The sequence below is a fragment of the Acomys minous genome (genome assembly GCF_964271855.1).
Source record: "Acomys minous genome assembly, chromosome: 4".
In the NCBI taxonomy this organism is placed as follows: Eukaryota; Metazoa; Chordata; class Mammalia; order Rodentia; family Muridae; genus Acomys; species Acomys minous.
Window position 1 is genome coordinate 107,355,406 of NC_140486.1, and position 21,569 is coordinate 107,376,974.

General features: G+C 43.6%; 1 protein-coding gene across 1 annotated transcript in view; it reads left to right on the forward strand.

The window, feature by feature from the left end:
• The first annotated feature begins 6,867 nt into the window (after positions 1-6,867).
• The window catches only part of ACADL (acyl-CoA dehydrogenase long chain), a 34,420-nt gene continuing 19,718 nt past the window's right edge, over positions 6,868-21,569 (forward strand). The window contains exons 1-5 of the mRNA XM_084780940.1: positions 6,868-7,027; positions 12,322-12,477; positions 13,591-13,728; positions 14,932-15,096; positions 20,276-20,342. Of these exons, the coding sequence (XP_084637066.1) occupies positions 6,951-7,027; positions 12,322-12,477; positions 13,591-13,728; positions 14,932-15,096; positions 20,276-20,342 (603 nt within the window). The 5' untranslated portion in view covers positions 6,868-6,950. The remainder of the gene's footprint in view (positions 7,028-12,321; positions 12,478-13,590; positions 13,729-14,931; positions 15,097-20,275; positions 20,343-21,569) is intronic.

The window sequence follows — 21,569 nt, forward strand, 5'->3', positions numbered from 1 at the left end:
TGTTCTTTAATTAATGTTTTTTTTTTGTCTGTACTGCAATGGATGGATGATAACATTAGTTGCATGCTTATTATAATTCTATCTTTCCTCCATTTTGTGAAAATTTTCCCCACAAGCTTTTTTAAAAAAAACTTTTTATTGGTTCTTTGTGAATTTTACATCACGCACCCCAATCCCACTCGGCTCCCTTTCTCTTCAGATCTGCCCTCTACCCTTGCAATCTCTCCCCCAACAGAGGAAAAAAAAATCCTGTGTAGAAGCTGTAGTTGTATCATAGTGTGTCCCACAGTACATACCCTTTTGTCCACACTTCTTTGCTTGCAAATGTTCATTGCAGTGAGTCCACTGACCTTGTATGAGGCCTCTGGCTTCTGCTGGACTATCAATACTAAACTCTCGCTGGGATTCCTCCTGGATATCCTGTTGTTGGCCTGTGTCATGGAGATGTGTAGTTTTGGATCTGTAGGAGTGACCCTTTCATGGACTTCAGTGGTTCATTGATGAGGTAAATGTTGGACTGGACCAATTCAATGCTCTGGATCTGGGCCCAAGAGATATCTGATCTGGGCAGCCTGCCACCTCTTGGACATCCATACTACAGGGGCTAGCTCTCCTGCCCTTCCAAGGCTGGCACAGCCAATGCCACTGCCAGCGAGGGTCAGAGTCAGCTCTCCTGTTATCATGCCCTAGGAGTTGGCTCTTTGCCCACACCATCAGGGCCAGCTCTACTATCCTGTAGGGGAGGGGCAGGGCCAGCTCTTCCGGGTGGCTCACTTGCAACACCTGTAACCAGGGCCAGCTCTGCTGGACTTCCTGGGAAGTATGTGAGCCACTCCCTACTGTAGCTGGCTAGGGACAAGGGCAGCTCTTCTGCTCTAAGGCTCCCAGGGCCAGCTCTCCCAAGATGCCCAGGTGAGGGGTGGGGCCAGTTCTGCACAGCCCTCAGACATCAACACGCCCATGGGCAGCAGCCCAGACCAGGAACAACCACCTGGCCTTTGATGGTAGCAGACCTCTGCTGCTACAGCGTCACAGACCCAGACATAGTCTCCAATGAGAGCACAGGCCAGGATCCCACCATGGTCCCAGGTGATATCACTGGATACAGGCTGCTAACATCAAGCTGTTCCTCGCTATCCTCCAGCTCTTCTTCTCTTTATTGTGCCTTCATCCTTCTGTTTCTTTTCTCCTCCCTGCCCCCACCCACCTTCCATTTTCCCACTACTTACTTGCTCCTCTTTGTGACACCCAGGGTCTCTGAGTGTCTGGGATCATCTCAGGTGTGGTGTTACGGGTGCTATGCTCTGTCCATACTTTATGGCACCTGGCATCTTGGGCATGGTCTGCCCTGCCCCCCCCCACACAGGCCTTCAAGGCACTAGACTGGTGATCACTTTTGGGCTCCCCCGCTGCTCACCCATGTGGTCCCATGCAAGTGTCATCTGTCTCGGGCCCAGGTGAGGTTTTACTCATCTCTGGGTCACTCCTGCCTTGGGAAACCCTCTCTTTGAGCCTGTACGGAGGTGGACCGCTGCTCACCTCAGGCTTGCTTCAGGGAGTGTTAAGTCTACCAATCATCCAGATGGTCACAGGTCAGAACACTGAGCTTAGACATAAGCTCTCTCCTCTCTGCCTCCTACACACATGTAACACAGCAGCCACACCTGCAATGCCTCTAGGGGAAGCTCTTGCCTACAATCTTATGACACAGGTGCTATTTTTCTTCAGTCTTGAGTAAGCAATGCCTTAAATACTATATGCTAGATCCCTGAAGTTCGTGCCTCCAGGTGCCTGGCCTCTGCTAGGCAACCCGGATTTACTGTGGCCTCAGAAAATCCAAGCGAGCTATTGTGGCTTCCATACTCAGAGAAGATTCCAGCTGAGCCTTGCTTTCTTCACACCTGCCTTGCTTCTCTTTTAGTTAGATAACCTCTGAACTTTAGCCCATTCGTTGGCCCCGTATTCCTGAAAAGTCTTGCCTTCCTGATGTGTGGCCTGTTTGATGGTGATACTATCTCCTTCATTTTCACAGCTGAGTGACTTTTAAGGATTCTAAGTCCATGGGGAACCCCAGTATCCCTCATGGCCTAGAAGTTACTCTGTCCCTTGAGGAATGAATGTTCCAACCCCTGCTAAAGGTAAAAAGGTTAAAGTTTAACATTGTCAACAGTTGTTTTATACCAGATCAGAACATCATGGCAGAAGCAGTACTTGGTTTTAGACTATAGGCAAATGAAATTCTTTTGTCCTTTAGCCTATTTTAACATCAACTTTAAAATTCCCATGAGTTGTTTATGAACTCTATGTTAAAGGACACTAAGGGCAGCATTTCCTTAAACCGTGCTACTAAGGGACACTTTGATACTATCTGCCTAGTTTTTGTTTTTTGTTTTTCCCTCCAATGGAAAGAACAAAAAAAGGAAGAGGAGTGATTGGTATCCTATGCTTTCCTCCTTTGGGGTCTAGAAACAATACAAGGACTACACAAACTGTGCAGGAAAAGAAGAAGAAGAAGAAGAAGGAGAAGGAGAAGGAGAAGGAGAAGGAGAAGGAGAAGGAGAAGAAGAAGAAGAAGAAGAAGAAGAAGAAGAAGAAGAAGAAGAAGAAGAAGAAGGAGTAGGATTAGCAGGACCAGCTTTTGCAAATACTTCCCAGAGGAAGGGTCTGGTTCTCTGGTTTTTATGTTTCCCTGGTAAGCTGGGCAGAGCACCCCCTTCTCTTAGATTCAGGTTGAGGACACACAGTCATGACAGTACTGTGTACTGGTCTCCTACTGCGCCCAGAAGGAGTGCTCTACATACTTTGCCTTGTTTTAGCTTCACAACAAGGGTATGAGGTAGATGCTATTAATATCTCCATGTTACAAGTAAGGAAACAGAGACACAGAACGATTAAAGAAACTCCAAGAGAAGTTTTTTTTTTCAGCCTCAGTCTAGAATGTTCTTTCCAATGCATTTTCTATTACACATTAATCAAGTGAATAAAGGAGTAACTCAAGAAGGTCAGCCCTGCTCTGTTCTGTTTGTTTGCGCTATCATTTTTCTCCTTTTACCATACTCTTATATATTCTAATCTAATTTTCCTTACAAATACTAATTATTATTATGTTATTTTATGTTCGTGTAGGTCAGTGCACCACTTGTGTGTTGAGTGCTTGTGGAAGACCTCGGATCCCCTTGAACTGGAGTTACAGAAAGTGTGAGCCACCATGTGGATGCTAGAAATTGAACCCCAATCAGTACTCTTAACCACTGAGCCATCTCTCCAGCCCTTGCCACTCACAGGCAAATGACTGCCCCTTTGAAAGCATGTATTTTATCTTATATAAGGTTATACTTTTATGATTAGAAGAAAGTCAATACTTATGGAATGAAGGAATAAATTAATGAATTATTTTTTGCCCTCCTCAGCCATAAGCACTTTTCATTCCCTATCACACCAAATGTAAACTTTCTCTCTCTCTCTCTCTCTCTCTCTCTCTCTCTCTCTCTCTCTCTCTCGACAGGGTTTCTCTGTGTAGCCTTGGCTGTCCTGGACTCACTTTGTAGACCAGGCTGGCCTGGAACTCACATTGATCCACCTGCCTCTGCCTCCTGGGTGCTGGGATTAAAGACATGTGCCACCTTGCCCAGCTCTTCATTATTTTTTAATGGTCAGTTTAGGTATATCCATTGACATAAGGTTCTGGCTGCCACTGACATTTCAGTTAATAAAAGCACGCCCTTTTCTGGGCACAGTGGAAAATGTCAGTAGTCCTACCTACTCAGGTACTGAGGCAGGGGGATTGCTTAAATGTACTGAAGTTTGTGGCATCAATCTGGGTAATATGAAGAAACCCTGTGTCACAACCTCTAAAAAGGCATGCCTTGTAGAACTCTCAAGTAATATATGTCATATTCCTACAAGGGATATACAAATGGAGTTTGTGAAATCTTGGTTATTGTTTGACATTTTGTATCACATTAATGTTGAGGCCTGCTCTTTGACATAAGCTGCAGCCAAGTTTGTGTTCCATTTCCATTTTGTTTATAAGGTGAAATTAAGTTAAATTTTTTTTTTACTTTTTCTACTCTGCTTCCTAGACGTAGTTATTCAGAGTGCTGCCCCTAGATTTTGAGACTCCCCCCAAAAGAACCAGAAGACTCGAAACCGCTGTAAACACAAGAGGAATCTTTAATTCAGCTCAAGCTGGACAGCGCCCGACCCCCAAATCAAAGGTCTCGGAAGCGACCTAGGGCATTGACCTAGGGGACTTTTTATAAGTTTCTCCTCCCAATGCCCCCTAAACATTTAACATAAGGGGGTCTAATCCAAACAAGCAATGACAGGCTACAAAAAAGGCGCCAAGACCACCCATGGCTTAACTTCCCTTTGCTCTCTTTGTCTACCATTTTGCCAGGGAAGTGTATGTGTGGGGGGAGGGGGGGTTGTTTGTTTGTTTTGTTTTGTTAAATCTCCAATGTGGTGAGTCAGTTGCTAGGAAATGCTGTCTCTGATGGGGCTCTTCTTTGTAACTGTGAGCTCAAATCTCCATATCTTCTATCTTTTAAGTCTGTTTCTTCAAAGAATTTTGTGAATCTTAGGCCATTTTGTAGCGCCAAGGTCATCTGGTGTTAACAGGAGAATGCCTTCTCCCAGCGGCCTTGCTCCCTCTGGTGTTAATGTGCTCCCCCTGTCCATCTGCTCTCTCTCTCTCTCAAGAGTTGACAGTAGCCAGCCCTGCCAAAGGGTCAAGTTAACCTTATATTTTACTATGAGTCACTGGTGTCATAATTCATGCTCTGTTATCTCCACATTTGGCTACACTAGGCTTGAACTCTATGCAGTCGCTGCTCTTGGCCACACTCCGGCTACACTCAGGCTACACTCTGGCTATACTCTGGCTACACTCTGGCTACACTCTGGTTACACTCAGGCTACACTCTGGCTACACTCTGGAAGACTTGAACCTCCACCTCACCTCACTTGGAACCAATCAGCTTAAAGGTTAGCTGATAATACTTTGTCTAGTGAGTCAAAAACGCAATATTGCTTTGAACAGTTAGCCAAAATGTGTTACTTCTGCATTTGGATTTTTGATTAAAAAAAAAGAGAGGGAGAGAGAGACTGCCTTGAAAGCAAGTTGATGTCACTGTTAGGTTCCCAAGTGCTTTCTGTGGCCATGATCGTGCTCAGCTGGGAGAAGGCGTTCAATAAATTATCCGTAGCTCACTGATGGTTTGTGTGGTGGTTTTCTTGTACTACGACAGGTAATACAACTGATTCTGCATTTAGAAGCTCATTTGTTACATGTATGTACAAGTCCTGAATCCTACCCTCAGAAACATACACACATACACACACACACACAGATACACACAGACACACACACAGATACACACACACACACACACACACACACTGCTTGTACTTGTTTGTTTTTATTTTATAAAAGGAAACAGAAACTTGAGGATAAAGAAACCAGGTGAACAGGTGTGGCTCCAATTAGCCTCAGCAGGAATGTAATCGAACAAGATCAAGGGCACATGTAATTTGCATTAATTCTGCCACTTGGAAATTTGGAAACAAACAAACAAAAACCCCAAACCCAACCAGATCAAGTCACTTCTAGAATGATGAAAAAAGACGGGTGGTGGTGGTGGGTGGGGGAACCAACTAAAAACTAAACAAACCAAAAGGAACAAAGAAAGGCAAGATTAGAGTGCTTTAGGTCACCTGATGCATGCACACACAAGTTGTACATACATCATACCTACACACACACACACAAACACACACTAAATATAATTTAAAATATTCTTTTTTTAAAAAAGATTTATTTGCTATGTATACAATACACATTAGATCACATTATAGATGGCTGTGAGCCACTCTGTGGTTGCTGGGAATTGAACTCAGGAACCCTGAAAGAGCAGTCAGTGTTCTTACCACTGAGCCATCCCTCCAGCCCCCTAAAATATTCTTGAAGAAATTAAAAATAAGACTTAATGTCCCCCCCCCCCCCCCCAGATTGTTGGCTCTATGAAGTACTAAACCTTTCCTTTTAAACATTTCTGTATGTCCTACTTTCAGTTAGGGTCGGTTGTTGATTTCTAACAAAACGCATCTTGCATGTATTTGTGTAACTTACGTTTCCCTTCGGTTCATCACAACATAGTGAACAACAAACACGGAGCCAAGATAAAAGAGGAAAATGAGGGTGTTTATTAAACCATAACTGTGGAAAAATATCTTTCACTTTCACTATTTCACTATTTCATTATTTCTGAATCAGTGACTGTTCTCGACTTAGAAAGCCCCTTTACTTAGCCTCCTTAAAAATCTAATCTGGACTTCTTTGGAGTTCAAAATCTTCGGGTATTCCCCATTACAAAACGCTAAACCTAAACAGCATAGCGTTCATTGAACTAAAACAAAACACAAAAAAGGAAACGACCATATGCATGAATTCAAGTTCAATTGGAGAGAGAACTGAACCAACTATTATTTCAGTATCAAATATATTTCTTCTTTTTTCCCCCCTCAGAGAGTGACTACAAACTTTTGCAAGGAAAGAAAAGGAAGAAAAGAAAGAAAGCATACTCCTTTACAGAGAGTATTCAGATAGCATGGAGTGAGCCTTCCAAAGTTAGAAAATGCATTTCATGCACACATCAGCGCGGGGCGTTGGGGTGCGTTGCGCTGCTCCACTCCGGACTCTCCCTCGCTCAGCCTGGCGGTGGGGCGGGAAGGGCGCACGGGGTGTGTGTTGGGGTGGGGGGGGGGGCGGGGAAGGCTCCAGTCCGGGATGCGCAGGGCCCGGCGCAGACCCCGCCCGAGCTGGCGGCACCGCCCTGCGGCCGGCCCTCAGTTGGCTGTCCCCGAGGCCCGCCCCACCGCCCCGCCGCCCCGCCGCCCGCCTTCGTCCGCTGCCGAGCCTGCGAGTCCCGTCCGCGGCCCTTCGTCCCGCCATGGCTGCGCGCCTTCTCCTCCGCTCCCTGCGCGTCCTGGGCACCCGCTGCGCGCCATGCCCGCCGCTCTCCGCCCGGTGAGTGCGGGTCAAGTTTAGGGTGCGGGCAGCCGGGGTCCCGGGGATGGGGTGTAGCGCGCTACGGCCGCCGAGCCGGGCCGACGCGGCTAAGGAACGGGGCCTTCTTTCCGGGACCCCGGGCTGCCCTGCTGTGGCGTGGACAACTCTGGGTGTCATCCCCGCGTCCCCACCACGGGCCACCGCGCCCCCAAAGGCAAGGCTCCGTCGAATGCTCGCTCGGGCCACGGCTACAGGCCCGCCCTGCCCCGCGTCCTACAGCTTGTCCAGTGATCAGGCTTTCAAAGCGTTGCCCTGAAGCGGGGGCGGGGACGGTCACCCCTGGGGCGCGCTGCCACTAAGTAGCAACAACCTTTAGCCCAGTTGGAACTGAGGCTGGGGACTGCCACCTCACAGTGAACTTGGGACTACGGGGGCGCGGACCGGAAGACCGGGAGCTACAGCAGTAATTCTTACTCCAGCGTCCTGGCGAGGGCCCGGTCTGACAAATTAGCTGTAGATTTATTAGCAAATCCTTAAACTAATTAAACATAGAGGGATTAATGGGCAGCTTCCAAGAGCTTTAGACACTATTAGGGCGTGTTTATGCTCAGATCAAAAGTTTTACCTGTCCTAAAATCCATTCATTGGATAAAGCAAAACTGGAAGCTCAAAGCTTCGTTAATTAGGGTGACAGGACATTTAAACGAGCTAATTAGCACATTGTTGTGAGATACAATAAAGTGCTGTGGTCACGCTTCCCCATCCTGGCGAGACTTGGGAAAGTTCCAAGGACTTTTACGATAGGAATGCTTTTCTAGTCAGCCCAGTACTCTGAGAATCAGATGTTCTCAGAGGCTATTGGAAAATAGTCGATGAGTCAGGAGCTATACTTTTCTTACCACGGGTGTCTTAAACTTTTATGAGCATAATGGCCAAAGATCTTGTTGAAACGCAGTCTGAGTCAGCATTTATGGAGTGAGGCCTGTGCTGAGCCCAGACCATGTACTTAGTCTCCAGCTCCCAGGGCCTGCATGTGCTAGTGGTTCGGTTCCTTTATTGTTCTTCCTTTTTATGTAAATGAGGCTTTAAAGTGATGGCACAGGCCTGTAATTCCCCCCACCCCCAACCACACTGGAGGCACAGGGCAAGGGATGTAGTACTTAGTGAGACACTGACATAAAAAACAAAGACAACAACAGAGACAAGTCTGAAGGTTATTGATTTATTCAGCACAGGCGTCTCAAAACCGAAAATAGATGTTTCAGCAAACTTAACAGCCAAGTTAATGTTTTGATTCTTGTGCTATGCATATCCCCTTCAGCACCTTTAACTGGACTGGACAGTGTTTATTTGGGCGGTTCTTTTTCTGATATTCTGTAATTTTTTTAAAGCACATTATGGGGTGTAATATTTAAGACTCAGGCAGACTTACATACAAGTTCTCTCTGTATTTATTGATAAACATTACCACCTGAGTCTTAGAAGCATTGTGTCATAATCTCAGCATTGTTTTTACACAGAGGAAAAAAAAACAGTGTATGAAAATCCATGTGGACAACATGTACTTTAAAATGCTTACGCAATAGCAATAGATTGAAAGCAGCCGTTTTAGCTATAGGGATCAAGTAAGCGTTTGTCTACTTGATTTGACATGGTCGTGTGATTGTTGAGACTACCTGCTGGTCTTGTGCCCTGTTCACTCTGTCCTTGAAACTTTGGTGATCAGTTTGCTGCCTCTAGTGAATTTAGGGGGTGTGGCCTTGCTGCAGGAAGTAACTCACTAGGGTGGCGCCTGTTGCCATTTGCAGTTTGCTTTCTCTTTGTGCTTGTGGCTCAAGATGTGAGCGCTCAGCTTCCTGCCTCAGCCACGCGTTTACCTCCATGCCTTCCTGCCGTGACGGTGATAGACCCGTATGTAAGCCCAAATAATGTGGAATTTTATCACAGCAACAGAAAAATAACTCATACAGTACTCATATTTTCATCATCGTATTTGTTGATGGACATATATGTTTATTCCATCCTCTGGAGGTTCCCCAACCCCAGCCCCCCATCTCACCCCCCCCCAGGGTTTCTCTGTGTAGCCTTGGCTGTCCTGGACTCCCATTTTAGACCAGGCTGGCCTTGAAGTTATCGATCCCCTTGCCTCTACCTCCTGAGTGCTGGGATTAAAGGCGTGCGCCATCATGCCTGGCTTCTTCTGGTGTTTCTGAGTACAGCAACAGTGAGTGGGTGTGTAAGGATCGCTGTAATTGGATACAGCATCTTTTGGGTATATGTGCGGGAGTAGTATCGCTGGCTGGGTCATACGGTAGTCCTGCTTCTAATTCTCTCTCTCTGTCTGTCTCTGTCTCTGTCTCTGTCTCTGTCTCTGTCTCTGTCTCTGTCTCTCTGTGTCTCTGTCTCTGTCTCTGTCTCTCTGTCTCTCTCTCTCTCTCTCTCCCTCTCTCTCTCTCTCTCTGTGTTTTCCCCTGCCCCTCCCTCTTTCAGGAAACCTCTACACTGTTTTCCAAAGTGGGTTCACTAGTTTACATTACCACCACCACCAGTGTGTAATGGTTTCTCCACCACACTCATTCTAGTCTAGTTGTTAATTGTAACTAGCAACATTGATGGCCACAGTGACTTGAGGTGAGGTAGAAGTTTGAAATAGCTTTAATCTGCATTTCCCTGATGGCTGAGGATGTTGACCACTTTTTAGGTGTTTATTCTTTTGAGATCTTTCTGTTCAGGTGGGTTGCTTCAGTTTTGGTTTTGGCTTTTCCTCCTCCTCTTCTTCCTCCTCCTCCTCCTCTTCCTTTTTTTGTGTATTCTAGACACTAAGCCTCTGTCAGATGTACAGTCGACAAAGGTTTTTCTCCATCCTGTGGGCCACCTCTTCACTTGATTGGCAGTTTTCTTTGCTGAACAGAAGCAGCTTTTTAGTTTTATGGTATCACGTTTGTTGGATTTTGATCTTATTTCCTGTGCTACCGAGGTCCTAATCCTTAACCACGCTCATGTGTTGAAGTGTACTCCCTTTTACTCTGGGAGCTTCAGGATATCAGATCTTATATTGAGGAGCTTGATCCACTTGGAGTTTGGTTTTGTGCAGCGTCAGAGGTATGGACCTAGTTTTAGTCTCAGTCTTCTCTGCCCCCCCCCTCCCTTTCTGAGACAAGGTTTCTTTGTGTAGCTGTGGCTGTCCTGGACTCACTTTGTAGACCAGGCTGGCCTCGAACTCACAGAGATCCACTTGCCTCTGCCTCCCTAGTGTATCACCGCACCCGGTATAGGTTTAGTCTCTTAACACGGCTTCCCCAGCACCATCTGTTGAAGATGCTGTCTTTTCCCAAGTATATACTTTTGACATCTTTGTCAGCAGCTGGACTTGTCTACACTTAGGTTTGTGTGCCGTGCTCCACTGTTCCCTGTGTGTCTTCTGTTGCCATTGTTGTGCTGTTTCTATTGCCATCCTCTGTAGGGTAACTTGAAATGGGGTATGGTGATACCTCTGGCAACATTCAAGGTTGCTTTGGCTATCTTTGGTGTTTTGTGCCTCCATATGAATTTCAACATTTTCCCCATTTCTTTGAAGAATAGCCGAGGAATTTTTGTTGGGATTGGATTGAATTTGAAGGTAGCTTTTGATAGGATGGCCATTTTCATAATATTAATTCTTCTGAGCTTTGAACAGAGGTGGTCTTTCCAACTTCCAGTGCTGTCCTCGGTTTCATTCTTCAGTGTCTTTTTGTTTGTTTGTTTTGTTTTGGTTTTTTATTTTGTTTTTTGTTTGATTTTTGAGTCAGGGTTTCTCTGGGTTGCCTTGGCTGTCCTGGACTCGCTTTGTAGACCAGGCTGGCCTCGTACTCACAGTGATCTGCCTGCCTCTGCCTCCAGAGTGCTGGGATTAAAGGCGTGGGCCACCACCACCTGGCCATCCTTCAGTGTCTTAAAGTTTACATTGTAGAAGTCTTTTATTTCCTTGGTTACATTTATTCCTAGGTGTGTGTGTGTGTGTGTGTGTGTGTGTGTGTGTGTGTGCGCGCGTGAGCGTGTACTGTGAATAGGATTGTTTCCATGATTTCTTTTTCAGTATGTTTGTTATTGGCATATACGAAGTAACCTATGAATTTTGTGTGTTTTGGATCCTGCTACTTTGCTGAAAGTGGTTACTTGCTCTGAGAGTAGTTTTGGTGGAGTCTTTATAGTCTCTTAGGCTAGATTCATATCATCTATAAATAGAGATTCTTGGAATTCTTTTCCTATTTGTATCCTATGTATTTTGCTTTCTTGTCTTATTACTCTAGCTAAATTCTCAAGCACTGTATTAAACAGGAGTAGAGAGAATCACTCTGTGTTGTTCCTATCTTAAGGGGAATGGTTTGAGCTTTTCTCTGCTTAGCGTGGTGCTGGCTGTAGCTTTGTCAGGCTGTGATATGCTGTTTCCATCCCTAGCTTCTCTATGACTTTTACCGTGATGTGATCAGTGTTCCTCAGGGGCTTCGTCTTTACCTTTTCTTTTCTTTTTTTTTTTTAAATCTTTATCTGGTTTTAGTATCAGCTTGCTTTAGAAACAAGTATTAGTGTTCATCAAAAGCTCATAAGAAATTTAAATCTTTAACTCTACTTCCTGTGATCAGGTCTTTTCAGCCGGGCACGGTGGCGCACGCCTTTAATCCCAGCACTCGGGAGGCAGAGGCAGGTGGATTGCTGTGAGTTCGAGGCCAGCCTGGTCTACAAAGTGAGTCCAGGACAGCCAAGGCTACACAGAGAAACCCTGTCTCGAAAAATCAAAAAAAAAAAAAAAAAAAAAAAAAAAAAAAAAGAAAGAAAGAAAAAAGAAATAGGTCTTTTCAAGCCAGGCATGACAGCTGCTCAGGAGCAGAGGCAGAGGCAGGTCTATAAAGTGAGTCCAGGACAGCCAAGGCTACACAGAGAAACCCTGTCTTGAAAAACCAACCAACCAACCAAAAAAAAAACCTTTATGTGTCATGAAAACTTACCACTGCTTCTCTATTACACTGCTGGGATTTTATGCAGTTTAGTCCATGTGCTGTTTGGAAACGCTGCAGTTCACCTCAACTCACACCTGTGGCTAGAGCTAGGTTATCATCCACCCCACAGATTTTCAGATGGAGGAAGTTGAATTGTGACAAAGTGCTATTTTCTTTCCAGCTCTTGTGGGAAGGTTGGGGAGGGTTCTGAGACAGGGTCCGGAAGGCGAGGAGATCCTACTGAAAACAGATATCCGAGTTCCATGTTGTTCAACTGGCATTAGCTTGGACATGAAAGAGCAACGGGTGGTTTAATTTTCTTGCTGTCTCTTTAAGACTTTCCCATGCTGGAGCCGAGGCACGTCTAGAAACCCCTTCTGCAAAAAAACTAACTGATATTGGAATCAGGAGAATCTTCTCCTCTGACCACGACATTTTCCGGGAGAGTGCAAGGAAATTTTTTCAAGAAGAAGTGATTCCTCACCATGCAGAGTAAGTGCTCTCTCTCCTTGCTGAAATGTAGCATACAGGAAGGACCATTTCCTGGTGGAGGTGACACAAAAAAGTGCCTCCTTTGCCTGTTTGGTGTTCTTCACTGTGATAACGCTGAGATTGTTGGTAGGACTTCTAGGCTTTATAAGTATTTGGTTACTACTATTAATATTAGGAATTTTATTTTTCAGACCTCGTGTATCACTATGTTTCCCAAACTGGTCTTGAATTCTTAGGCCCAAGCATTTTTTTTCCTCACCTGCCCAGGTATCTGAGGCTACAAGCTTGTGCCACTACATCTGGTTTTTTAAAAATGTATCATTCAAGAGGGTGGAAATTTGTTTTGCGTGACTGTGTGTCTGTGTAGCCTGTGCATACCAGAACTGCCACTAAGGATAAGTTACGAATCACCGTGTGGGTGCTAGGAATGGAACACAGGTCCTGTGCATGAAAAACAAGTACTCTCAACTCCTGAGCCATCTATTTAGCCCCATCTCTTGATTAACCATTTTACTGTTGAACAAAAAAATTAATTTGTATTAAAGAGGAATTTTGTTGCATTTCCAAACTCACTAATTTTACTACATTGCAAGTGGGTTTTAAATATTATGTAGGGCCAGCTTCTGTGAAAGAAAATTTCCTTTTGAGACAAGGTCTGTGTAGCACTGGCTAGCCTAGAACTTTCTATGTATACCAGGCTGGCCTCAAATTCATAGAGATCTGCCTGTCTCTGCCTCCCAGCACTGGGATCAAAGTGTGAGCCACCATGACTGGTTTAGGTTCAGCATTTTAAGTATTTACAAGTCTTGTTAGGGCGATTTTCATCATTATATGGCAAAACTAAGTTTGTACCCTGGAGTATCAACTACCCATGGTAGCTGCAGGAAAAAAAAATTATGGGTGTGGTCAGTAGATTAGGAGGGGCAAAAAGTGGCAAAGATAAGGAAGAAAAAAAAGGAGAAATAACATGGACTGATGCACTTTGAAATGCCTGTTTTTGGTACCATCAGTTGCCTTAGATTAAGGACATGTTCCTGCACAAATCTCTAATTCCTAGGGTGGCTGTTTATGTAACCGTTAGGAAGTCTGTCTGACTTTGTTTGTTACTTGCAGATGGGAGAAAGCTGGAGAAGTGAGTAGAGAGGTCTGGGAAAAAGCTGGCAAGCAAGGCTTGCTTGGCATCAACATTGCAGAAAAACATGGCGGCATCGGGGGAGACTTCTTCTCCACAGCAGTGACTTGGGAGGAGCAGTAAGTACAGAGACATTCATCCAGGTGGCAGCTTGTTTTCTAAGTTATCCTTCCTGAAGTGATCCTGGAAATACTTTCTAGAGTTCTTGGAAGAAGGAAAATTCAGTGGGAAATATGGGAGCGGGCACTGTGTGTACTCAGTTTGGTTTGTGGGAAGTTATTCCATTAAAAATAAAACCTTCTATGTTATCTATCTGCAAAATTTGTGAAAGTGACAAATCCTGGTACCTGATACTGACAAGATAGTTATGAAAGTAACACATTGATTTACCGTCAGTTGCATTAAAAATTAGGAAGAAAATGAATATTTCTGGGATTTAAATATAAGTATGAGAAAGATGAATGAACGTGTTCCTGCCAGGGTGTCATTCATGGAATTCACTGTAAGAACATGGTTTATGGGCTGGAGAAATGGCTCAGTGGTTAAGAGCACTGACTGTTCTCCCAGAGGTCCTGAGTTCAGTTCACAGCCATCTATAATGAGATCTGATGCCCTCTTCTGGCATGCAGGTATACATGCAGATAGAGCACTCATATGCAGAAAATAAATAAATAAACAAATCTTTTTAAGAAAAGAACATAGTTTATTAGAAAAAGAGGAATGTCATGGCTGACCATAAACCCTTCAATTGTGATGCAGTCTAAATGTTCTACAGTGGGAGGAGAAATACATGTCATGCAATGTTTTATTTGGATTTGGAATATTTTACATCTATATAAGAACGTAATTTTTAGATATTGAAAGCAGTTGGACTTAATCATAAAAATTATGAGGAAAATTGTAAAGTAAAAAGTTCATAAGTTGACGGCAGTTACGTTAGAATCTCCCTAAATCATTCTCTGTAATAAGACAGTTGCTCTGTCAGGAATGAATATATATATGTATATATATATATATATATATATATATATATATTTAGGTGGTCAGTATTTTTTCTCTTAGTGCACCAAATGAGTACCTATGTATGGAGGGGCTGCTAAGGCACCATTACGATATCAGAGCCTACAATTAAAAGGTCAGTAGAAACAGAGGTAGCGTTTGGGAAGGTCGAGGGCTTATGAGAAAGCAGGACGTGTACACAGTACAGTGAAACCTTTATTTCTATAATTCTTTGCTGTGCTAGTCAGTAAGAAACTTAAAGACTTAAAACAACCAAATAGCTACTTCATGGTCCTGTGTTCCTCTCGTTTTTTTGTTCTAAGGGCATACTCAAATTGCACAGGCCCTGGTTTCAGCCTTCATTCTGACATCGTCATGCCCTATATTGCGAATTATGGCACAAAAGAACAGATTGACCAGTTCATCCCCCAGATGACAGCAGGCAAGTGCATCGGTGCCATAGCAATGACAGAGCCTGGTGCTGGAAGGTAAGTCCACCTTTAGCTGCTTCTGAATTCTTAGAAGCAGTGTCCTAACAGGAACATTTGCTAGCCACTCTCCATAGCTCTCCATGAATGTGGGTGCTGCATTCATGGATTTATACAATCTCAGATTGAAAACACTTGGAAAAAAATAATTGCACCTGTACTGAAAGTGTACACATTTTTCTTGTCGTTATTTCCTAGAAAACACAGTATAGCAGCTATTTATGTAGAATTTATAAATTATCTGGAAATTAAGATTTAAAGCATGTGAAAAAATGTACGCAGGTTGTATGCAACAATTTGTAGGTTTTGGTATATGGGAATGGGGGTCCTGGAACCAAGTCCCCAAGTCCCTATGGGTACTAGGTGACAGGTATGCTTTATAAGTGATTCTGGGCTGTATACAAGACTAAAGGGAACATTGTATAATCCTTAATGTGAAACTCCAGCCTGAAAGCAAGGCAGTTGTTTTTTTTTTTTTGCACACGAATAATGCCAAACCAGGTGTTAATTATGCTGTATTCAAGATATCAACATGGTGTAATGAAAACATCCTAGTAGGGTATGGGATGTATTTTCAGCATGGTGTAGTTTTTATGTTTTTTGTTTTGTTTGTTTGTGTGTTTGTTTTTTGAGACAGGGTTTCTCTGTATAACAGCCCTGGCTGTCCTAGACACTCTCTTTGTAGACCAGGCTGGCTTTGAACTCACAGAGATCCACCCCCCTCTGCCTCCCAAGTACTGGGATTAAAGGTGTGCACCACTACCTAGCTGGTGTTGGCTTTTTTAAGTGGGATGTGTTGGATGGGCTGTTAAACATGCCCATCTGGAACTCTGGACACAGGCTGTAGTGGATGCACGTTTAAAGAGGAAGAGAGTGGAAAACCAGAAGCATTTTGAGCATTTTGAGTGAAGAAGAATGCCAAAAGGCTGAGGAAGAAGGACACACAGGTGAGAGGGAAAGAATAGAGAAGATAGGACGTTAGTTTTGCCTTACGTCAGAGGTGGGTTGACCACTTATTCTTCACTTGAATTTGGCCTCTAGAGACAGCTTGTCATTGCTGGGCCAGTGAGGTGATGGAGCGGGAAAAGGTGCTTCCTTGTACACTGCAGGCCTGGCACCCTGACTGTGACGTGCCTGAAGACGGAAGGAGACAGTGGGCTGGCTCTACACGGTGTGCTTGCTGTGGCGCGCACACTTACATACTCTCTGTTTCACCAGACCTTCCCCTTCTGTGTTCAGAGGCAACACTGTTGTATTCACTCACGTGTATCTACACGATGCTTTGGGTTTTGTAAGTGTTCTCACATTGATTTCTCATGTTATTTCTCATTTGGTGATAACAATTCATATAAGATAATTATTATGGTCCTCATGTTAGGAGGAAAAAGAAAAATAAGAAAGAGGTCTTTTTAAAAGAATGCACACAGCAAATTGTTGATTACATTGTATTTGAGATGTTGTGGTGCCAGATCTTGGATACTATGAACAATCTCTAGTCTCAATGTCGGAATCAGGGAAACTGAGGTAATACTCAAAGATACTATGAGAGTCTGCGTTCTTGTCATGTTACTAGGTTGCATATATTTAAACCGTTTTCAGTGTTTCATGCATACCGGGAAAAGTTTTCAGGACAAGTCGCTGACCTATGCCATTGCCGGGATAAGTATTCAGGACAAGTCGCTGACCTATGCCATTGCCTTTGCTACCTGGTTATGTCCCTTCATGGGACAACCGAGCTTTGTTGTTGTTTGTTTTATGTGTTTGTGCCCGTGTGTCTGTATCTCTGTGTGTGGGTGACCCTGGAGGCCAGAAGAGGGTTTTTGATTTCCTGGAGTGGAGTTCCTGGTGTGAACTCCCTGCTGTGGACGCTGGGAACTGAATCCAGGTCCTCAGCAAGAGAAGCAAGCGCTCTTAGTCACATCTCCAGTCTTTGGAGCAACTGTTTTAACACCCCATGTACAAATTTTAGGAACTGATACTAATGATGAAAATTATAACATTAGGATTTAACAGTAGTTAGTCTTTAAATGATTTTCTCTCACATTTCTAAGGGCTAGCAATCCACAGTGGGTATCTTTGGACCCAATCAGAGTATCAGCTGGGCCGTGCATCCTCCAGAAGATAAAGGGAAGAACTCATTCCTTGTCTGTCTGTCTCTCTTTCTCTCTGTCTCTCTCTCTCTCTGTCTCTCTCTCTCTTTGGCTCCTCGTATTTGCTGGCTTATTACCTAGGGTCACATTGCCTCTTCTTTTCTCACTCTGCCCCTTTCCTAAGGCTTTCTGTGATATTTAGAGCTTATCCAGATAATCCACGATAATCTTTCTATCTCAAAACCTTTAAGTTAGCCACATCTGCCAGGTCCCTTTTCCATATAATGTGGTGTAGGTATCAGGGGTTAGGCCCTGGGGTCTTTGGGCTTAGCCTAATATATAAAGTAATTTTTTAAAGAGCCATGGAGTATAAAAATACAAGGACCACATAGAGGGATGAAATGTGAACTAATTATACACTGTACAGTTTATTGTAGAGTATTAATGATTCTTAAAAAGTAATGCTTGAGCTGGTGAGTTGGCTCAGTGTGTAAAGATGCCTGCTACCAAGCTGGATAATCTGAGTTAGATCTCCTCCCAGGATCCATATGGCGGAAGAAAACTGACTCCTAAAAGTTGGCCTGACCTCCGGCATGCTTATGAGTGCGCGCGCACACACAAACATGCACTCCCCAAATAATGCATGTAATTAAAACAAAATCCTCATATGGGCTGAAGAGATGGCTCAGAGATTTTTGTTTGTTTGGTTTGGTTTGATTTGGGTCTTTGTTTGTTGGGTTTGTTTTGGTTTTTCAAGACAGGGTTTCTCTATGTTATCTTGGCCATCCTGGACTGGCTTTGTAGACCAGGCTGGCCTCGAACTCACAGCAATCCGTCTGCCTCTGCCTTCCGGGTGCTGGGATTAAAGGTGTGCGCCACCACGCTTGGCTTATGGCTCAGAGTTTAAGAGCACCATCTGCTCTTCCAAAAGTCCTGAGTTCAATTCCCAGCAACCATAGGGTCACTCACAACCATCTATAATGACATTGGGTGCCCTCTTCTGGCATGCAGGTATACTTGCAGGTAAAATATTATATAAATAATAAATTTTAAAAATGTAAATAAAAATTATCTTTTAAATCAGAGGTAGGTGAATCTCTGTGAGTTCAAGGCCAGCCTGATTTACAAGCAAGTTCCAGGACAGCCAGAGCTACATAATAGAGAGACCTTGTCTCAAAGACAAAAAAACAAAACCAAAAAATTATCTTACAGAAAAATACTAGATATTAAAATAAAAAACATATATGGTTCAAATTTTATAAAAAAAAATTACATGTGTTTGTTTATATCCACTGAGAAATATGGGAAGTATATATTTTAAAAACGTTATTCAGGAGATTAAATTATGCCTGTGAGACTGAGGCAAGAGGCTCCTTGGTTCGAGGTCAGCTATTTGGTAAGTCCATGACAGCCTGAGCTACATATCAAATCTTGTCTCAGAAGACTGCAAGTAAATGAATGATTTTCTCTTTTGAATACCATTATTTTAAAATATTTTTATTTTTTAAATTATGTGTATATATGTGAGAGTAGGTGTGTACGTGTGCATTCAGGTTTCCATAGAGGTCAGAAGAAAATATTGGGGTGCCCTGGAAGCTAGAGTTACAAGTAGTTTTGAGCCACCTGACATCAATACTGGGGGCCAAATTTGGGTCCTTCAGAAGAGCAGCAAGAACTCTTTACCACAGAGCCATCTCTCCAACCCCCTTTAATATTTCAAGTAGAAATATATAGGAAGACACACTCCTTTCAGAGTTGGTTTGTTAGGAGGATGGCAGTTGAAAAATGTTAAACTTTTAAAGATTTATTTTATATATATGTTTTTGCCTACATGTATGTGTGTGCACCACATGTATGGCCCCTTGGAGGTCAGAAGAGGGCATTGGTACTGAATTTACGGATGGCTGTGAGCCACCATGTGGGTTCTGGGGAGCTGAACCTAGATCTTCTGTAAGAGCAGCAAGGCATCGTAACTACTAAGCCATCTCTCCAGCCTCTGTTATTTTTGTTTTTTGTTTTTTGAGACAGGGTCTCTCTGTGTAGCTTTGGCTGTCCTAGACTTACTTTGTAAACCAGACTGACCTCTAACTCACAGAGATTCATCTGCCTCTGCCTCTGGAGCGCTGGGATTAAAGGTGTGCGCCACCATGCTAGGGTCAGCCCCTGTTTTTTTAAAAACTAATATGTTGGATGTAAAAATAGTGTTAGGAACCAATGTAAGTAAAGGCAGGTAACTGTTGCTTGTCTTTGCTATTTTGTGGGTTTTCTTCCACCCTTCTCCACTCCTTTTCTTCTACACTTTCAACACCTAACACTAGATAATGAGAGAGAAAAAGGGCACAGAGGAAAGGAAAGAGATTCCTTAATAAAGTCATGGGTTGGAAAGGAGGCAGAGTTATCATTAGACTACTACCTGCCAATCAGGGGGCATAGAGTTGCTTGGGACAAGTTTGATTCTCGCTATCAGGATTTTTAATTACTTCTTGTTCTTCTTTGCGCACAATGACTTAACAAACCATAGCCAACAACAACCAGCAACCAATCAACAACTCCCCTGAACAACCAACACTCACCCACTCCACCTTCCAGGTTCCTAGTATTTAAATACCTTCTGAAAAGTCCCAGAATTCCAAGTGCCATACAATCACAGAAACCATCTGTAGCTGGCAAAACCATGCCCCTCTAGAGCATGAGGCAAATCATAATCAGCTGCTGCAAAGCAGCCCCATCATCCCCACACCTGGGAGTAAAATGAAAGCATATTCTTAGGATATTTCTGTGCTTTTTAATGAAACCAAAATCCCACAATTATCACTACAGGTAAGTACATGGTGCTCCATGGTTCTCTGGAGAGAGCAAGCCTTGAAATGTTGTCAGAGTTGGACTTCTGTGAATTATGTACAGCCTGTCTAGTTTCATTTAATCTTCATCTATTCACCCGTGTCAGATCCTTACAGTATGTTAGATTGTCTTTAGTGTCATTCTGTGACCATTTCTAATATTAGGATTTTTAATACTTGCAACCTTATGTAATAGCTTTTGTGTAATTTGACTTTTACCAATTGATTGACATTTGTTTTCCGTTATAGTGACCTACAAGGTGTACGAACAAACGCCAAAAGGTCTGGGAGTGATTGGATTCTTAATGGAAGCAAGGTGTGTAAAATAGGGCTTCTCTTTGTAAGCAGGCCATGGGTACCAGCATCCCCAAACTACATCAGCAACTATATAGTTGACGATGTGATCAATCCAAGGACGAGTACAGAAATTGTTTTAGTGTTTTCAGGAAAGTAAGAAAGTTACACTCTTTATATGGCAGAATCTACAGCTAGCCTCTTCTATGTTTCGTGTGGCTTGACCCGCCACAAATACTGCAACGGTACTTATAGCTTCCAAATGACTCTTGACAGACAGATAGACAGAACACACACACACACACACACACACACACACACACACACACACACAGACACACACACACACGCGCGAAAGAAAAGAAAAAGAAAGAAGGAAAGGTTGGTTTTCGTTGCTCCAAAGTGGGACAAACAATGGTGAGCTTTATGCTGATGAGCGATTGGGTAGAGGTGGCTGAGGGTGCCTGCTGTGCAAGCAGGGGGACTGGAGCTTGGATTATAGCACCCACAAAAGGTGTGGTTCTATGCATACCTTTTACCCCAACACTGAAGGGAACAGAAACAAGAGAGGATCAGTGGGGTTTGCTGGCTACTGGCCTAGGTGAAAAATGCAAGTCCCAGGTTTAAGGAGAGACCCTGCCTCAAAAGAACAAGGTGGAGAGTGGTAGGAGGATACCTCAGACAAACATCTATACAAACAAACAAATAAGTAATCATGTAGAAAAAAAAGATTAGGATGGAGATGGAGATATGGCTCAATAGTTAAGAATATTGGCCACTCTTCTGGACGACCAAGGTTCCGTTACCAGCACCCACATGATGGCTTATAACTAGTTGTAAGTCCACGTCCAGGGAATCTGATGTCCTCTTCTGGCTTCCGTGGGAACTGTACACATGTGCATACGTGCAGGCAAACCATACACATAACAGTAAGATGAAAAAAGATTGCGAGAAGAGATTTCAAACAAATACCAGAAAGTTTCAGAAGATCTTAAGAGATAAAAGTGCAGGCGGTAGGATTCAAGAACCTTCCAGCTCTGAGAATCGGCCTGCTGATGGACTTGGAGAGCTCCTCAGACAGGTGCAAAGGAGCTCAAGAGCAAACACATCCCCGAGCAGCAATGTTCCTACTGACTAAACGGTAAGGAGAGATGTCCTTTTATAATACAAGGATTGTTTGTGGATGAGTTTTCCTGTTTGGTTGCTCTTCTTTTGGTGCAAAGGTTTGAGCCTAGGGTTTCTCACACCC